Source organism: Corvus hawaiiensis, chromosome 36 (assembly GCF_020740725.1).
Source record: "Corvus hawaiiensis isolate bCorHaw1 chromosome 36, bCorHaw1.pri.cur, whole genome shotgun sequence".
NCBI lineage: Eukaryota > Metazoa > Chordata > Aves > Passeriformes > Corvidae > Corvus > Corvus hawaiiensis.
In genome coordinates, this window is record NC_063248.1 from 959321 (window position 1) to 976300 (window position 16980).

At 53.3% G+C, this 16980-nt stretch overlaps 1 protein-coding gene across 16 annotated transcripts in view; it reads right to left on the bottom strand.

Moving 5' to 3' along the window:
- LOC125319131 overlaps positions 1-16980 on the bottom strand; it is a 114277-nt gene that overhangs the window by 85832 nt on the left and 11465 nt on the right. For all 16 annotated transcript variants that reach the window (XM_048290154.1, XM_048290155.1, XM_048290159.1 and 13 more), the window contains 23 exons: positions 16500-16687; positions 15881-16033; positions 15550-15660; positions 14555-14693; positions 13541-13728; positions 12922-13074; positions 12591-12701; positions 11596-11734; positions 10582-10769; positions 9963-10115; positions 9632-9742; positions 8637-8775; positions 7623-7810; positions 7004-7156; positions 6673-6783; positions 5678-5816; positions 4664-4851; positions 4045-4197; positions 3714-3824; positions 2719-2857; positions 1705-1892; positions 1086-1238; positions 755-865 (listed from right to left, as the gene is read on the bottom strand). In XM_048290154.1, the coding sequence (XP_048146111.1) occupies positions 755-865; positions 1086-1238; positions 1705-1892; positions 2719-2857; positions 3714-3824; positions 4045-4197; positions 4664-4851; positions 5678-5816; positions 6673-6783; positions 7004-7156; positions 7623-7810; positions 8637-8775; positions 9632-9742; positions 9963-10115; positions 10582-10769; positions 11596-11734; positions 12591-12701; positions 12922-13074; positions 13541-13728; positions 14555-14693; positions 15550-15660; positions 15881-16033; positions 16500-16687 (3407 nt within the window). The remainder of the gene's footprint in view (positions 1-754; positions 866-1085; positions 1239-1704; positions 1893-2718; positions 2858-3713; positions 3825-4044; positions 4198-4663; positions 4852-5677; positions 5817-6672; positions 6784-7003; positions 7157-7622; positions 7811-8636; positions 8776-9631; positions 9743-9962; positions 10116-10581; positions 10770-11595; positions 11735-12590; positions 12702-12921; positions 13075-13540; positions 13729-14554; positions 14694-15549; positions 15661-15880; positions 16034-16499; positions 16688-16980) is intronic.

The following is a 16980-nucleotide window of genomic DNA, read 5'->3' on the forward strand; positions in this document are numbered from 1 at the left end:
GTCCCAACTGCCTTTAGGGACACCTTTCAATCCCCTTGGGGCCTGTGGGAGCACTAGCAAGCCTTGAAGGCAGCTGCAAAGGCAGAGCTCGTTCTAAGGGAGTCAAGGTGCAGGGAGCCCGAGGGGAAGTGGCAGCGCAAGGAAAGCGCTGAAGAGGAGAAGAGGAGTGTGGCCGCTCTGTGTAGCCAGTGCTGGGCTCCTTGCAAAGCATTTGCTCAGTCCCTGCCCTCGGCCCTCAGAGGCACTCGGGCTGTCGGCTGGAAGGCCGGCAGCAGAAGTGTCTTGCTGCAGCCCGTTCTAAACGGGAGCCAAAGAGGGCAGCAGCAAGCCCGGGCAGATCCATTTGCTCTCGGACTATTTGCTTAAGTGGTGCTTAAGACCTCTCTGAGAGCCCTGGCTGCTCTAGCGGGACGAGTCTTTCTGAACGGCTCTCGCGGCGTTGTTTCAAAGGAATTGCCGCTCTCTTTTCCTCCTGGAGTGCTTTGTGGCCTGGCCCAATTCCCTGGCTGCTGGTGTTCCCTCGCACGCCCTCTCAAGGTTCTCAGAGAAAGCGGAGCTGGGGGAGGGAACGATGCAGCCCCTTTCTTCTTTTGGCAAAGCATTCCTACAACAATTTTCCAATCTACACTACTGTTGAGAGAAAGGAAAGCCTGCCACTAGTGACAACCTAATCGTTTCCATAAAGAAAAAGCACATGAAGAAACGGCCCGCTGATCCCCAGGGTCAGGAAGCTGCTACTCCTTAGGAATCTTACCCTGCTCTCTTGTGCCAGGCGGGCCAGATTATCAAAGCGGGGCATCTCGTTTCTGTTCATGACGGAAATGTAGCAGGCGTTCTGTTGCGTGACTTTGGTTGCAATGACGCCCTGTAAAATCAAGTCATCGAGCACTCAACATTTACATTTTCCAACTGTTAACAGTGGGATGAAGTCGGGATGGAAACCGTTACAAATGCTGAGAGTTTCTACCCCACATCGTGGACTCCAAACATTCAAAATACAGAAACATGCCCCGTTCCTGGGCCCGCTGGAGCAGGAGCCAGTCTCCTCGTCGGCTTTGTGAACGAGCAGCCCCCCTGCCACTCACCGTGTTGTAGTTCCAGATGGTTTTCCAGGACCCGCTGATGCTGTTTTGCTCAATGACTGCCACACGCCATTGCCTGTTGATGATCACGATTTGGGACTGGCCACCAATGATGACTTGCGTGTTGTTGCCTGGGATGCCGGGAATCTGCTGAGACTGAAAAGCCAAGGGAAAGAAGACGTTTGGCCTTTGAAGGGAGACAGTGATGTCCCCAAAGCTTTAGAAAAATCCCTGCTACAATAGAAGAAGCGCTGGCCCCAGGACAGTGCCGGCACTGCCCTCATTCTTTTCCAAAGGACCCAGAATCAAGGCTGTGCTGTTGGGCAAAGGCCCTAAGAATTCTTTTCAAGCATTCAGTGAATCATTGCTGCATCTGACAGCTGTCATCTGGTGCCTTTGGAGGTTGATGCGTGCAAGACCACTGGCCACAGTCCATCCAGGCTCAAGGTCTTGGATGGAAACCTCTGCTGACCCACGGCTCTGTTTCAGCATGTGCACCCTCGAGCAGGAAGCTCTCGAAAGAGGAGATGCCAGGCCAGAAGGGCATCAGGCTTGGCTTTGGGCAGCAGCTCTGGAGCCCCCCCATTTGATTCAAGAAAGGTAAGGGCTAAGGTTTTCTCACCGGGAAAGGTCCAGTCCAATTGCCATTCCAACCGCCAGTCCAATTGCCTTGCCAACCGCCAGTCCAATTGTCATTCCAACCACCATTCCAATTGCCATTGCCATTGCCATTGCAGTACTTCAGCTCAACAACTCTCAGGACATTGAGCGTAATGCATGATCCCAAGTTCACCTGGGGTCCTTGGAAAGCTAGAAAAGAAAAGACAAAACCCCATGAGCTGAAAGACCGTGGTTGCCTTTCTGCAGGAGGGTGCTGGTGTTGCTCAGAGCCAGGCAGGTTCTGAAGGATTGCTGCACTAGGAATGTTTGAGCTGTACGAGGGACAGATTCCCTTGGAGAGCCCAAAGAGCTCCAGCTCTGTGGCTCAGCAAGGAATGCCCACAAAGACGTGCTCTTGAAACCCCTTTGGCATTTCCCGTGCAGAAATCGGGGCTCTATGGCACTCGCTCCTGGGAATCCCGATGGCTGGGCATTACAGGGTGAGGCTGCTGGCAGTTCACGGGCCCAGGCATATGGGCTGTGACGTTCTGCAAGAATCCTACCAAGTGCAGGTCATTAAAGCCCTGGGGAATGCGACTGCTGCCACTGAGAAAAACCTCGAGGGATTGAAGCCGCTTGGCTTAGTGTTGTGAAGCACCGGGGTTTGGTGGCTGCCTGGATCACACTCGTCAGCAAGCTCTGCCCTGAAGGACAGCGGTTCTTAGAATGACCCATTTTCTTGACTGGGCATTACAGAGGAGCTCAGTGTGGGTTGAAACACTCCGGGCCCAAATCGAAGCCCCCTTAAGCTTTGTGGAAAGCAGCTGTAAGGGTTTGGTTTGGGTCATTTCTGGGGGCTGTGACACCACCCTGTTGCAGTCCTGATCTGCGGAGATGCCAAACCCTTTGTGCAACTGCTGCAGCCCTTGGTTTGTGTGCACCTCAAGGTGCAAGAGCAGCAATTGTGCCTTGGTCATTCACCAGGAGGAGAAAAAGCCAGGTCAGTAACACTCAGAATTCCCATGCTTGCACTCACCGTGAACTTCGTAAGCCATGTAGGTGGTGAGTCCGCTGCACATAGCGGCAATGGTTGCTCCGTAGGAGTTGAGGTTGTTGACCAATCCATTGGTGACAAAGGTGATGTGCTTGGTAGTTCTTCCAAAACCGATCAGGTTCTAAAGATCAAATAGCAGCATTGAGCAAGCTCAGTGCTGGGATCTGGTTCCTGCTAGGCCTATTCCTAGGTCTGGAATGAGGACTCGGGGCTGGCTGTTTGAGTCCCAACTGCCTTTAGGGACACCTTTCAATCCCCTTGGGGCCTGTGGGAGCACTAGCAAGCCTTGAAGGCAGCTGCAAAGGCAGAGCTCGTTCTAAGGGAGTCAAGGTGCAGGGAGCCCGAGGGGAAGTGGCAGCGCAAGGAAAGCGCTGAAGAGGAGAAGAGGAGTGTGGCCGCTCTGTGTAGCCAGTGCTGGGCTCCTTGCAAAGCATTTGCTCAGTCCCTGCCCTCGGCCCTCAGAGGCACTCGGGCTGTCGGCTGGAAGGCCGGCAGCAGAAGTGTCTTGCTGCAGCCCGTTCTAAACGGGAGCCAAAGAGGGCAGCAGCAAGCCCGGGCAGATCCATTTGCTCTCGGACTATTTGCTTAAGTGGTGCTTAAGACCTCTCTGAGAGCCCTGGCTGCTCTAGCGGGACGAGTCTTTCTGAACGGCTCTCGCGGCGTTGTTTCAAAGGAATTGCCGCTCTCTTTTCCTCCTGGAGTGCTTTGTGGCCTGGCCCAATTCCCTGGCTGCTGGTGTTCCCTCGCACGCCCTCTCAAGGTTCTCAGAGAAAGCGGAGCTGGGGGAGGGAACGATGCAGCCCCTTTCTTCTTTTGGCAAAGCATTCCTACAACAATTTTCCAATCTACACTACTGTTGAGAGAAAGGAAAGCCTGCCACTAGTGACAACCTAATCGTTTCCATAAAGAAAAAGCACATGAAGAAACGGCCCGCTGATCCCCAGGGTCAGGAAGCTGCTACTCCTTAGGAATCTTACCCTGCTCTCTTGTGCCAGGCGGGCCAGATTATCAAAGCGGGGCATCTCGTTTCTGTTCATGACGGAAATGTAGCAGGCGTTCTGTTGCGTGACTTTGGTTGCAATGACGCCCTGTAAAATCAAGTCATCGAGCACTCAACATTTACATTTTCCAACTGTTAACAGTGGGATGAAGTCGGGATGGAAACCGTTACAAATGCTGAGAGTTTCTACCCCACATCGTGGACTCCAAACATTCAGAATACAGAAACAAGCCCCATTCCTGGGCCCGCTGGAGCAGGAGCCAGTCTCCTCGTCGGCTTTGTGAACGAGCAGCCCCCCTGCCACTCACCGTGTTGTAGTTCCAGATGGTTTTCCAGGACCCGCTGATGCTGTTTTGCTCAATGACTGCCACACGCCATTGCCTGTTGATGATCACGATTTGGGACTGGCCACCAATGATGACTTGCGTGTTGTTGCCTGGGATGCCGGGAATCTGCTGAGACTGAAAAGCCAAGGGAAAGAAGACGTTTGGCCTTTGAAGGGAGACAGTGATGTCCCCAAAGCTTTAGAAAAATCCCTGCTACAATAGAAGAAGCGCTGGCCCCAGGACAATGCCGGCACTGCCCTCATTCTTTTCCAAAGGACCCAGAATCAAGGCTGTGCTGTTGGGCAAAGGCCCTAAGAATTCTTTTCAAGCATTCAGTGAATCATTGCTGCATCTGACAGCTGTCATCTGGTGCCTTTGGAGGTTGATGCGTGCAAGACCACTGGCCACAGTCCATCCAGGCTCAAGGTCTTGGATGGAAACCTCTGCTGACCCACGGCTCTGTTTCAGCATGTGCACCCTCGAGCAGGAAGCTCTCGAAAGAGGAGATGCCAGGCCAGAAGGGCATCAGGCTTGGCTTTGGGCAGCAGCTCTGGAGCCCCCCCATTTGATTCAAGAAAGGTAAGGGCTAAGGTTTTCTCACCGGGAAAGGTCCAGTCCAATTGCCATTCCAACCGCCAGTCCAATTGCCTTGCCAACCGCCAGTCCAATTGTCATTCCAACCACCATTCCAATTGCCATTGCCATTGCCATTGCAGTACTTCAGCTCAACAACTCTCAGGACATTGAGCGTAATGCATGATCCCAAGTTCACCTGGGGTCCTTGGAAAGCTAGAAAAGAAAAGACAAAACCCCATGAGCTGAAAGACCGTGGTTGCCTTTCTGCAGGAGGGTGCTGGTGTTGCTCAGAGCCAGGCAGGTTCTGAAGGATTGCTGCACTAGGAATGTTTGAGCTGTACGAGGGACAGATTCCCTTGGAGAGCCCAAAGAGCTCCAGCTCTGTGGCTCAGCAAGGAATGCCCACAAAGACGTGCTCTTGAAACCCCTTTGGCATTTCCCGTGCAGAAATCGGGGCTCTATGGCACTCGCTCCTGGGAATCCCGATGGCTGGGCATTACAGGGTGAGGCTGCTGGCAGTTCACGGGCCCAGGCATATGGGCTGTGACGTTCTGCAAGAATCCTACCAAGTGCAGGTCATTAAAGCCCTGGGGAATGCGACTGCTGCCACTGAGAAAAACCTCGAGGGATTGAAGCCGCTTGGCTTAGTGTTGTGAAGCACCGGGGTTTGGTGGCTGCCTGGATCACACTCGTCAGCAAGCTCTGCCCTGAAGGACAGCGGTTCTTAGAATGACCCATTTTCTTGACTGGGCATTACAGAGGAGCTCAGTGTGGGTTGAAACACTCCGGGCCCAAATCGAAGCCCCCTTAAGCTTTGTGGAAAGCAGCTGTAAGGGTTTGGTTTGGGTCATTTCTGGGGGCTGTGACACCACCCTGTTGCAGTCCTGATCTGCGGAGATGCCAAACCCTTTGTGCAACTGCTGCAGCCCTTGGTTTGTGTGCACCTCAAGGTGCAAGAGCAGCAATTGTGCCTTGGTCATTCACCAGGAGGAGAAAAAGCCAGGTCAGTAACACTCAGAATTCCCATGCTTGCACTCACCGTGAACTTCGTAAGCCATGTAGGTGGTGAGTCCGCTGCACATAGCGGCAATGGTTGCTCCGTAGGAGTTGAGGTTGTTGACCAATCCATTGGTGACAAAGGTGATGTGCTTGGTAGTTCTTCCAAAACCGATCAGGTTCTAAAGATCAAATAGCAGCATTGAGCAAGCTCAGTGCTGGGATCTGGTTCCTGCTAGGCCTATTCCTAGGTCTGGAATGAGGACTCGGGGCTGGCTGTTTGAGTCCCAACTGCCTTTAGGGACACCTTTCAATCCCCTTGGGGCCTGTGGGAGCACTAGCAAGCCTTGAAGGCAGCTGCAAAGGCAGAGCTCGTTCTAAGGGAGTCAAGGTGCAGGGAGCCCGAGGGGAAGTGGCAGCGCAAGGAAAGCGCTGAAGAGGAGAAGAGGAGTGTGGCCGCTCTGTGTAGCCAGTGCTGGGCTCCTTGCAAAGCATTTGCTCAGTCCCTGCCCTTGGCCCTCAGAGGCACTCGGGCTGTCGGCTGGAAGGCCGGCAGCAGAAGTGTCTTGCTGCAGCCCGTTCTAAACGGGAGCCAAAGAGGGCAGCAGCAAGCCCGGGCAGATCCATTTGCTCTCGGACTATTTGCTTAAGTGGTGCTTAAGACCTCTCTGAGAGCCCTGGCTGCTCTAGCGGGACGAGTCTTTCTGAACGGCTCTCGCGGCGTTGTTTCAAAGGAATTGCCGCTCTCTTTTCCTCCTGGAGTGCTTTGTGGCCTGGCCCAATTCCCTGGCTGCTGGTGTTCCCTCGCACGCCCTCTCAAGGTTCTCAGAGAAAGCGGAGCTGGGGGAGGGAACGATGCAGCCCCTTTCTTCTTTTGGCAAAGCATTCCTACAACAATTTTCCAATCTACACTACTGTTGAGAGAAAGGAAAGCCTGCCACTAGTGACAACCTAATCGTTTCCATAAAGAAAAAGCACATGAAGAAACGGCCCGCTGATCCCCAGGGTCAGGAAGCTGCTACTCCTTAGGAATCTTACCCTGCTCTCTTGTGCCAGGCGGGCCAGATTATCAAAGCGGGGCATCTCGTTTCTGTTCATGACGGAAATGTAGCAGGCGTTCTGTTGCGTGACTTTGGTTGCAATGACGCCCTGTAAAATCAAGTCATCGAGCACTCAACATTTACATTTTCCAACTGTTAACAGTGGGATGAAGTCGGGATGGAAACCGTTACAAATGCTGAGAGTTTCTACCCCACATCGTGGACTCCAAACATTCAAAATACAGAAACATGCCCCGTTCCTGGGCCCGCTGGAGCAGGAGCCAGTCTCCTCGTCGGCTTTGTGAACGAGCAGCCCCCCTGCCACTCACCGTGTTGTAGTTCCAGATGGTTTTCCAGGACCCGCTGATGCTGTTTTGCTCAATGACTGCCACACGCCATTGCCTGTTGATGATCACGATTTGGGACTGGCCACCAATGATGACTTGCGTGTTGTTGCCTGGGATGCCGGGAATCTGCTGAGACTGAAAAGCCAAGGGAAAGAAGACGTTTGGCCTTTGAAGGGAGACAGTGATGTCCCCAAAGCTTTAGAAAAATCCCTGCTACAATAGAAGAAGCGCTGGCCCCAGGACAGTGCCGGCACTGCCCTCATTCTTTTCCAAAGGACCCAGAATCAAGGCTGTGCTGTTGGGCAAAGGCCCTAAGAATTCTTTTCAAGCATTCAGTGAATCATTGCTGCATCTGACAGCTGTCATCTGGTGCCTTTGGAGGTTGATGCGTGCAAGACCACTGGCCACAGTCAATCCAGGCTCAAGGTCTTGGATGGAAACCTCTGCTGACCCACGGCTCTGTTTCAGCATGTGCACCCTCGAGCAGGAAGCTCTCGAAAGAGGAGATGCCAGGCCAGAAGGGCATCAGGCTTGGCTTTGGGCAGCAGCTCTGGAGCCCCCCCATTTGATTCAAGAAAGGTAAGGGCTAAGGTTTTCTCACCGGGAAAGGTCCAGTCCAATTGCCATTCCAACCGCCAGTCCAATTGCCTTGCCAACCGCCAGTCCAATTGTCATTCCAACCACCATTCCAATTGCCATTGCCATTGCCATTGCAGTACTTCAGCTCAACAACTCTCAGGACATTGAGCGTAATGCATGATCCCAAGTTCACCTGGGGTCCTTGGAAAGCTAGAAAAGAAAAGACAAAACCCCATGAGCTGAAAGACCGTGGTTGCCTTTCTGCAGGAGGGTGCTGGTGTTGCTCAGAGCCAGGCAGGTTCTGAAGGATTGCTGCACTAGGAATGTTTGAGCTGTACGAGGGACAGATTCCCTTGGAGAGCCCAAAGAGCACCAGCTCTGTGGCTCAGCAAGGAATGCCCACAAAGACGTGCTCTTGAAACCCCTTTGGCATTTCCCGTGCAGAAATCGGGGCTCTATGGCACTCGCTCCTGGGAATCCCGATGGCTGGGCATTACAGGGTGAGGCTGCTGGCAGTTCACGGGCCCAGGCATATGGGCTGTGACGTTCTGCAAGAATCCTACCAAGTGCAGGTCATTAAAGCCCTGGGGAATGCGACTGCTGCCACTGAGAAAAACCTCGAGGGATTGAAGCCGCTTGGCTTAGTGTTGTGAAGCACTGGGGTTTGGTGGCTGCCTGGATCACACTCGTCAGCAAGCTCTGCCCTGAAGGACAGCGGTTCTTAGAATGACCCATTTTCTTGACTGGGCATTACAGAGGAGCTCAGTGTGGGTTGAAACACTCCGGGCCCAAATCGAAGCCCCCTTAAGCTTTGTGGAAAGCAGCTGTAAGGGTTTGGTTTGGGTCATTTCTGGGGGCTGTGACACCACCCTGTTGCAGTCCTGATCTGCGGAGATGCCAAACCCTTTGTGCAACTGCTGCAGCCCTTGGTTTGTGTGCACCTCAAGGTGCAAGAGCAGCAATTGTGCCTTGGTCATTCACCAGGAGGAGAAAAAGCCAGGTCAGTAACACTCAGAATTCCCATGCTTGCACTCACCGTGAACTTCGTAAGCCATGTAGGTGGTGAGTCCGCTGCACATAGCGGCAATGGTTGCTCCGTAGGAGTTGAGGTTGTTGACCAATCCATTGGTGACAAAGGTGATGTGCTTGGTAGTTCTTCCAAAACCGATCAGGTTCTAAAGATCAAATAGCAGCATTGAGCAAGCTCAGTGCTGGGATCTGGTTCCTGCTAGGCCTATTCCTAGGTCTGGAATGAGGACTCGGGGCTGGCTGTTTGAGTCCCAACTGCCTTTAGGGACACCTTTCAATCCCCTTGGGGCCTGTGGGAGCACTAGCAAGCCTTGAAGGCAGCTGCAAAGGCAGAGCTCGTTCTAAGGGAGTCAAGGTGCAGGGAGCCCGAGGGGAAGTGGCAGCGCAAGGAAAGCGCTGAAGAGGAGAAGAGGAGTGTGGCCGCTCTGTGTAGCCAGTGCTGGGCTCCTTGCAAAGCATTTGCTCAGTCCCTGCCCTCGGCCCTCAGAGGCACTCGGGCTGTCGGCTGGAAGGCCGGCAGCAGAAGTGTCTTGCTGCAGCCCGTTCTAAACGGGAGCCAAAGAGGGCAGCAGCAAGCCCGGGCAGATCCATTTGCTCTCGGACTATTTGCTTAAGTGGTGCTTAAGACCTCTCTGAGAGCCCTGGCTGCTCTAGCGGGACGAGTCTTTCTGAACGGCTCTCGCGGCGTTGTTTCAAAGGAATTGCCGCTCTCTTTTCCTCCTGGAGTGCTTTGTGGCCTGGCCCAATTCCCTGGCTGCTGGTGTTCCCTCGCACGCCCTCTCAAGGTTCTCAGAGAAAGCGGAGCTGGGGGAGGGAACGATGCAGCCCCTTTCTTCTTTTGGCAAAGCATTCCTACAACAATTTTCCAATCTACACTACTGTTGAGAGAAAGGAAAGCCTGCCACTAGTGACAACCTAATCGTTTCCATAAAGAAAAAGCACATGAAGAAACGGCCCGCTGATCCCCAGGGTCAGGAAGCTGCTACTCCTTAGGAATCTTACCCTGCTCTCTTGTGCCAGGCGGGCCAGATTATCAAAGCGGGGCATCTCGTTTCTGTTCATGACGGAAATGTAGCAGGCGTTCTGTTGCGTGACTTTGGTTGCAATGACGCCCTGTAAAATCAAGTCATCGAGCACTCAACATTTACATTTTCCAACTGTTAACAGTGGGATGAAGTCGGGATGGAAACCGTTACAAATGCTGAGAGTTTCTACCCCACATCGTGGACTCCAAACATTCAAAATACAGAAACATGCCCTGTTCCTGGGCCCGCTGGAGCAGGAGCCAGTCTCCTCGTCGGCTTTGTGAACGAGCAGCCCCCCTGCCACTCACCGTGTTGTAGTTCCAGATGGTTTTCCAGGACCCGCTGATGCTGTTTTGCTCAATGACTGCCACACGCCATTGCCTGTTGATGATCACGATTTGGGACTGGCCACCAATGATGACTTGCGTGTTGTTGCCTGGGATGCCGGGAATCTGCTGAGACTGAAAAGCCAAGGGAAAGAAGACGTTTGGCCTTTGAAGGGAGACAGTGATGTCCCCAAAGCTTTAGAAAAATCCCTGCTACAATAGAAGAAGCGCTGGCCCCAGGACAGTGCCGGCACTGCCCTCATTCTTTTCCAAAGGACCCAGAATCAAGGCTGTGCTGTTGGGCAAAGGCCCTAAGAATTCTTTTCAAGCATTCAGTGAATCATTGCTGCATCTGACAGCTGTCATCTGGTGCCTTTGGAGGTTGATGCGTGCAAGACCACTGGCCACAGTCAATCCAGGCTCAAGGTCTTGGATGGAAACCTCTGCTGACCCACGGCTCTGTTTCAGCATCTGCACCCTCGAGCAGGAAGCTCTCGAAAGAGGAGATGCCAGGCCAGAAGGGCATCAGGCTTGGCTTTGGGCAGCAGCTCTGGAGCCCCCTCATTTGATTCAAGAAAGGTAAGGGCTAAGGTTTTCTCACCGGGAAAGGTCCAGTCCAATTGCCATTCCAACCGCCAGTCCAATTGCCTTGCCAACCGCCAGTCCAATTGTCATTCCAACCACCATTCCAATTGCCATTGCCATTGCCATTGCAGTACTTCAGCTCAACAACTCTCAGGACATTGAGCGTAATGCATGATCCCAAGTTCACCTGGGGTCCTTGGAAAGCTAGAAAAGAAAAGACAAAACCCCATGAGCTGAAAGACCGTGGTTGCCTTTCTGCAGGAGGGTGCTGGTGTTGCTCAGAGCCAGGCAGGTTCTGAAGGATTGCTGCACTAGGAATGTTTGAGCTGTACGAGGGACAGATTCCCTTGGAGAGCCCAAAGAGCACCAGCTCTGTGGCTCAGCAAGGAATGCCCACAAAGACGTGCTCTTGAAACCCCTTTGGCATTTCCCGTGCAGAAATCGGGGCTCTATGGCACTCGCTCCTGGGAATCCCGATGGCTGGGCATTACAGGGTGAGGCTGCTGGCAGTTCACGGGCCCAGGCATATGGGCTGTGACGTTCTGCAAGAATCCTACCAAGTGCAGGTCATTAAAGCCCTGGGGAATGCGACTGCTGCCACTGAGAAAAACCTCGAGGGATTGAAGCCGCTTGGCTTAGTGTTGTGAAGCACCGGGGTTTGGTGGCTGCCTGGATCACACTCGTCAGCAAGCTCTGCCCTGAAGGACAGCGGTTCTTAGAATGACCCATTTTCTTGACCGGGCATTACAGGGGAGCTCAGTGTGGGTTGAAACACTCCGGGCCCAAATCGAAGCCCCCTTAAGCTTTGTGGAAAGCAGCTGTAAGGGTTTGGTTTGGGTCATTTCTGGGGGCTGTGACACCACCCTGTTGCAGTCCTGATCTGCGGAGATGCCAAACCCTTTGTGCAACTGCTGCAGCCCTTGGTTTGTGTGCACCTCAAGGTGCAAGAGCAGCAATTGTGCCTTGGTCATTCACCAGGAGGAGAAAAAGCCAGGTCAGTAACACTCAGAATTCCCATGCTTGCACTCACCGTGAACTTCGTAAGCCATGTAGGTGGTGAGTCCGCTGCACATAGCGGCAATGGTTGCTCCGTAGGAGTTGAGGTTGTTGACCAATCCATTGGTGACAAAGGTGATGTGCTTGGTAGTTCTTCCAAAACCGATCAGGTTCTAAAGATCAAATAGCAGCATTGAGCAAGCTCAGTGCTGGGATCTGGTTCCTGCTAGGCCTATTCCTAGGTCTGGAATGAGGACTCGGGGCTGGCTGTTTGAGTCCCAACTGCCTTTAGGGACACCTTTCAATCCCCTTGGGGCCTGTGGGAGCACTAGCAAGCCTTGAAGGCAGCTGCAAAGGCAGAGCTCGTTCTAAGGGAGTCAAGGTGCAGGGAGCCCGAGGGGAAGTGGCAGCGCAAGGAAAGCGCTGAAGAGGAGAAGAGGAGTGTGGCCGCTCTGTGTAGCCAGTGCTGGGCTCCTTGCAAAGCATTTGCTCAGTCCCTGCCCTCGGCCCTCAGAGGCACTCGGGCTGTCGGCTGGAAGGCCGGCAGCAGAAGTGTCTTGCTGCAGCCCGTTCTAAACGGGAGCCAAAGAGGGCAGCAGCAAGCCCGGGCAGATCCATTTGCTCTCGGACTATTTGCTTAAGTGGTGCTTAAGACCTCTCTGAGAGCCCTGGCTGCTCTAGCGGGACGAGTCTTTCTGAACGGCTCTCGCGGCGTTGTTTCAAAGGAATTGCCGCTCTCTTTTCCTCCTGGAGTGCTTTGTGGCCTGGCCCAATTCCCTGGCTGCTGGTGTTCCCTCGCACGCCCTCTCAAGGTTCTCAGAGAAAGCGGAGCTGGGGGAGGGAACGATGCAGCCCCTTTCTTCTTTTGGCAAAGCATTCCTACAACAATTTTCCAATCTACACTACTGTTGAGAGAAAGGAAAGCCTGCCACTAGTGACAACCTAATCGTTTCCATAAAGAAAAAGCACATGAAGAAACGGCCCGCTGATCCCCAGGGTCAGGAAGCTGCTACTCCTTAGGAATCTTACCCTGCTCTCTTGTGCCAGGCGGGCCAGATTATCAAAGCGGGGCATCTCGTTTCTGTTCATGACGGAAATGTAGCAGGCGTTCTGTTGCGTGACTTTGGTTGCAATGACGCCCTGTAAAATCAAGTCATCGAGCACTCAACATTTACATTTTCCAACTGTTAACAGTGGGATGAAGTCGGGATGGAAACCGTTACAAATGCTGAGAGTTTCTACCCCACATCGTGGACTCCAAACATTCAAAATACAGAAACATGCCCCGTTCCTGGGCCCGCTGGAGCAGGAGCCAGTCTCCTCGTCGGCTTTGTGAACGAGCAGCCCCCCTGCCACTCACCGTGTTGTAGTTCCAGATGGTTTTCCAGGACCCGCTGATGCTGTTTTGCTCAATGACTGCCACACGCCATTGCCTGTTGATGATCACGATTTGGGACTGGCCACCAATGATGACTTGCGTGTTGTTGCCTGGGATGCCGGGAATCTGCTGAGACTGAAAAGCCAAGGGAAAGAAGACGTTTGGCCTTTGAAGGGAGACAGTGATGTCCCCAAAGCTTTAGAAAAATCCCTGCTACAATAGAAGAAGCGCTGGCCCCAGGACAGTGCCGGCACTGCCCTCATTCTTTTCCAAAGGACCCAGAATCAAGGCTGTGCTGTTGGGCAAAGGCCCTAAGAATTCTTTTCAAGCATTCAGTGAATCATTGCTGCATCTGACAGCTGTCATCTGGTGCCTTTGGAGGTTGATGCGTGCAAGACCACTGGCCACAGTCCATCCAGGCTCAAGGTCTTGGACGGAAACCTCTGCTGACCCACGGCTCTGTTTCAGCATCTGCACCCTCGAGCAGGAAGCTCTCGAAAGAGGAGATGCCAGGCCAGAAGGGCATCAGGCTTGGCTTTGGGCAGCAGCTCTGGAGCCCCCCCATTTGATTCAAGAAAGGTAAGGGCTAAGGTTTTCTCACCGGGAAAGGTCCAGTCCAATTGCCATTCCAACCGCCAGTCCAATTGCCTTGCCAACCGCCAGTCCAATTGTCATTCCAACCACCATTCCAATTGCCATTGCCATTGCCATTGCAGTACTTCAGCTCAACAACTCTCAGGACATTGAGCGTAATGCATGATCCCAAGTTCACCTGGGGTCCTTGGAAAGCTAGAAAAGAAAAGACAAAACCCCATGAGCTGAAAGACCGTGGTTGCCTTTCTGCAGGAGGGTGCTGGTGTTGCTCAGAGCCAGGCAGGTTCTGAAGGATTGCTGCACTAGGAATGTTTGAGCTGTACGAGGGACAGATTCCCTTGGAGAGCCCAAAGAGCACCAGCTCTGTGGCTCAGCAAGGAATGCCCACAAAGACGTGCTCTTGAAACCCCTTTGGCATTTCCCGTGCAGAAATCGGGGCTCTATGGCACTCGCTCCTGGGAATCCCGATGGCTGGGCATTACAGGGTGAGGCTGCTGGCAGTTCACGGGCCCAGGCATATGGGCTGTGACGTTCTGCAAGAATCCTACCAAGTGCAGGTCATTAAAGCCCTGGGGAATGCGACTGCTGCCACTGAGAAAAACCTCGAGGGATTGAAGCCGCTTGGCTTAGTGTTGTGAAGCACCGGGGTTTGGTGGCTGCCTGGATCACACTCGTCAGCAAGCTCTGCCCTGAAGGACAGCGGTTCTTAGAATGACCCATTTTCTTGACCGGGCATTACAGAGGAGCTCAGTGTGGGTTGAAACACTCCGGGCCCAAATCGAAGCCCCCTTAAGCTTTGTGGAAAGCAGCTGTAAGGGTTTGGTTTGGGTCATTTCTGGGGGCTGTGACACCACCCTGTTGCAGTCCTGATCTGCGGAGATGCCAAACCCTTTGTGCAACTGCTGCAGCCCTTGGTTTGTGTGCACCTCAAGGTGCAAGAGCAGCAATTGTGCCTTGGTCATTCACCAGGAGGAGAAAAAGCCAGGTCAGTAACACTCAGAATTCCCATGCTTGCACTCACCGTGAACTTCGTAAGCCATGTAGGTGGTGAGTCCGCTGCACATAGCGGCAATGGTTGCTCCGTAGGAGTTGAGGTTGTTGACCAATCCATTGGTGACAAAGGTGATGTGCTTGGTAGTTCTTCCAAAACCGATCAGGTTCTAAAGATCAAATAGCAGCATTGAGCAAGCTCAGTGCTGGGATCTGGTTCCTGCTAGGCCTATTCCTAGGTCTGGAATGAGGACTCGGGGCTGGCTGTTTGAGTCCCAACTGCCTTTAGGGACACCTTTCAATCCCCTTGGGGCCTGTGGGAGCACTAGCAAGCCTTGAAGGCAGCTGCAAAGGCAGAGCTCGTTCTAAGGGAGTCAAGGTGCAGGGAGCCCGAGGGGAAGTGGCAGCGCAAGGAAAGCGCTGAAGAGGAGAAGAGGAGTGTGGCCGCTCTGTGTAGCCAGTGCTGGGCTCCTTGCAAAGCATTTGCTCAGTCCCTGCCCTCGGCCCTCAGAGGCACTCGGGCTGTCGGCTGGAAGGCCGGCAGCAGAAGTGTCTTGCTGCAGCCCGTTCTAAACGGGAGCCAAAGAGGGCAGCAGCAAGCCCGGGCAGATCCATTTGCTCTCGGACTATTTGCTTAAGTGGTGCTTAAGACCTCTCTGAGAGCCCTGGCTGCTCTAGCGGGACGAGTCTTTCTGAACGGCTCTCGCGGCGTTGTTTCAAAGGAATTGCCGCTCTCTTTTCCTCCTGGAGTGCTTTGTGGCCTGGCCCAATTCCCTGGCTGCTGGTGTTCCCTCGCACGCCCTCTCAAGGTTCTCAGAGAAAGCGGAGCTGGGGGAGGGAACGATGCAGCCCCTTTCTTCTTTTGGCAAAGCATTCCTACAACAATTTTCCAATCTACACTACTGTTGAGAGAAAGGAAAGCCTGCCACTAGTGACAACCTAATCGTTTCCATAAAGAAAAAGCACATGAAGAAACGGCCCGCTGATCCCCAGGGTCAGGAAGCTGCTACTCCTTAGGAATCTTACCCTGCTCTCTTGTGCCAGGCGGGCCAGATTATCAAAGCGGGGCATCTCGTTTCTGTTCATGACGGAAATGTAGCAGGCGTTCTGTTGCGTGACTTTGGTTGCAATGACGCCCTGTAAAATCAAGTCATCGAGCACTCAACATTTACATTTTCCAACTGTTAACAGTGGGATGAAGTCGGGATGGAAACCGTTACAAATGCTGAGAGTTTCTACCCCACATCGTGGACTCCAAACATTCAAAATACAGAAACATGCCCTGTTCCTGGGCCCGCTGGAGCAGGAGCCAGTCTCCTCGTCGGCTTTGTGAACGAGCAGCCCCCCTGCCACTCACCGTGTTGTAGTTCCAGATGGTTTTCCAGGACCCGCTGATGCTGTTTTGCTCAATGACTGCCACACGCCATTGCCTGTTGATGATCACGATTTGGGACTGGCCACCAATGATGACTTGCGTGTTGTTGCCTGGGATGCCGGGAATCTGCTGAGACTGAAAAGCCAAGGGAAAGAAGACGTTTGGCCTTTGAAGGGAGACAGTGATGTCCCCAAAGCTTTAGAAAAATCCCTGCTACAATAGAAGAAGCGCTGGCCCCAGGACAGTGCCGGCACTGCCCTCATTCTTTTCCAAAGGACCCAGAATCAAGGCTGTGCTGTTGGGCAAAGGCCCTAAGAATTCTTTTCAAGCATTCAGTGAATCATTGCTGCATCTGACAGCTGTCATCTGGTGCCTTTGGAGGTTGATGCGTGCAAGACCACTGGCCACAGTCAATCCAGGCTCAAGGTCTTGGATGGAAACCTCTGCTGACCCACGGCTCTGTTTCAGCATCTGCACCCTCGAGCAGGAAGCTCTCGAAAGAGGAGATGCCAGGCCAGAAGGGCATCAGGCTTGGCTTTGGGCAGCAGCTCTGGAGCCCCCCCATTTGATTCAAGAAAGGTAAGGGCTAAGGTTTTCTCACCGGGAAAGGTCCAGTCCAATTGCCATTCCAACCGCCAGTCCAATTGCCTTGCCAACCGCCAGTCCAATTGTCATTCCAACCACCATTCCAATTGCCATTGCCATTGCCATTGCAGTACTTCAGCTCAACAACTCTCAGGACATTGAGCGTAATGCATGATCCCAAGTTCACCTGGGGTCCTTGGAAAGCTAGAAAAGAAAAGACAAAACCCCATGAGCTGAAAGACCGTGGTTGCCTTTCTGCAGGAGGGTGCTGGTGTTGCTCAGAGCCAGGCAGGTTCTGAAGGATTGCTGCACTAGGAATGTTTGAGCTGTACGAGGGACAGATTCCCTTGGAGAGCCCAAAGAGCACCAGCTCTGTGGCTCAGCAAGGAATGCCCACAAAGACGTGCTCTTGAAACCCCTTTGGCATTTCCCGTGCAGAAATCGGGGCTCTATGGCACTCGCTCCTGGGAATCCCGATGGCTGGGCATTACAGGGTG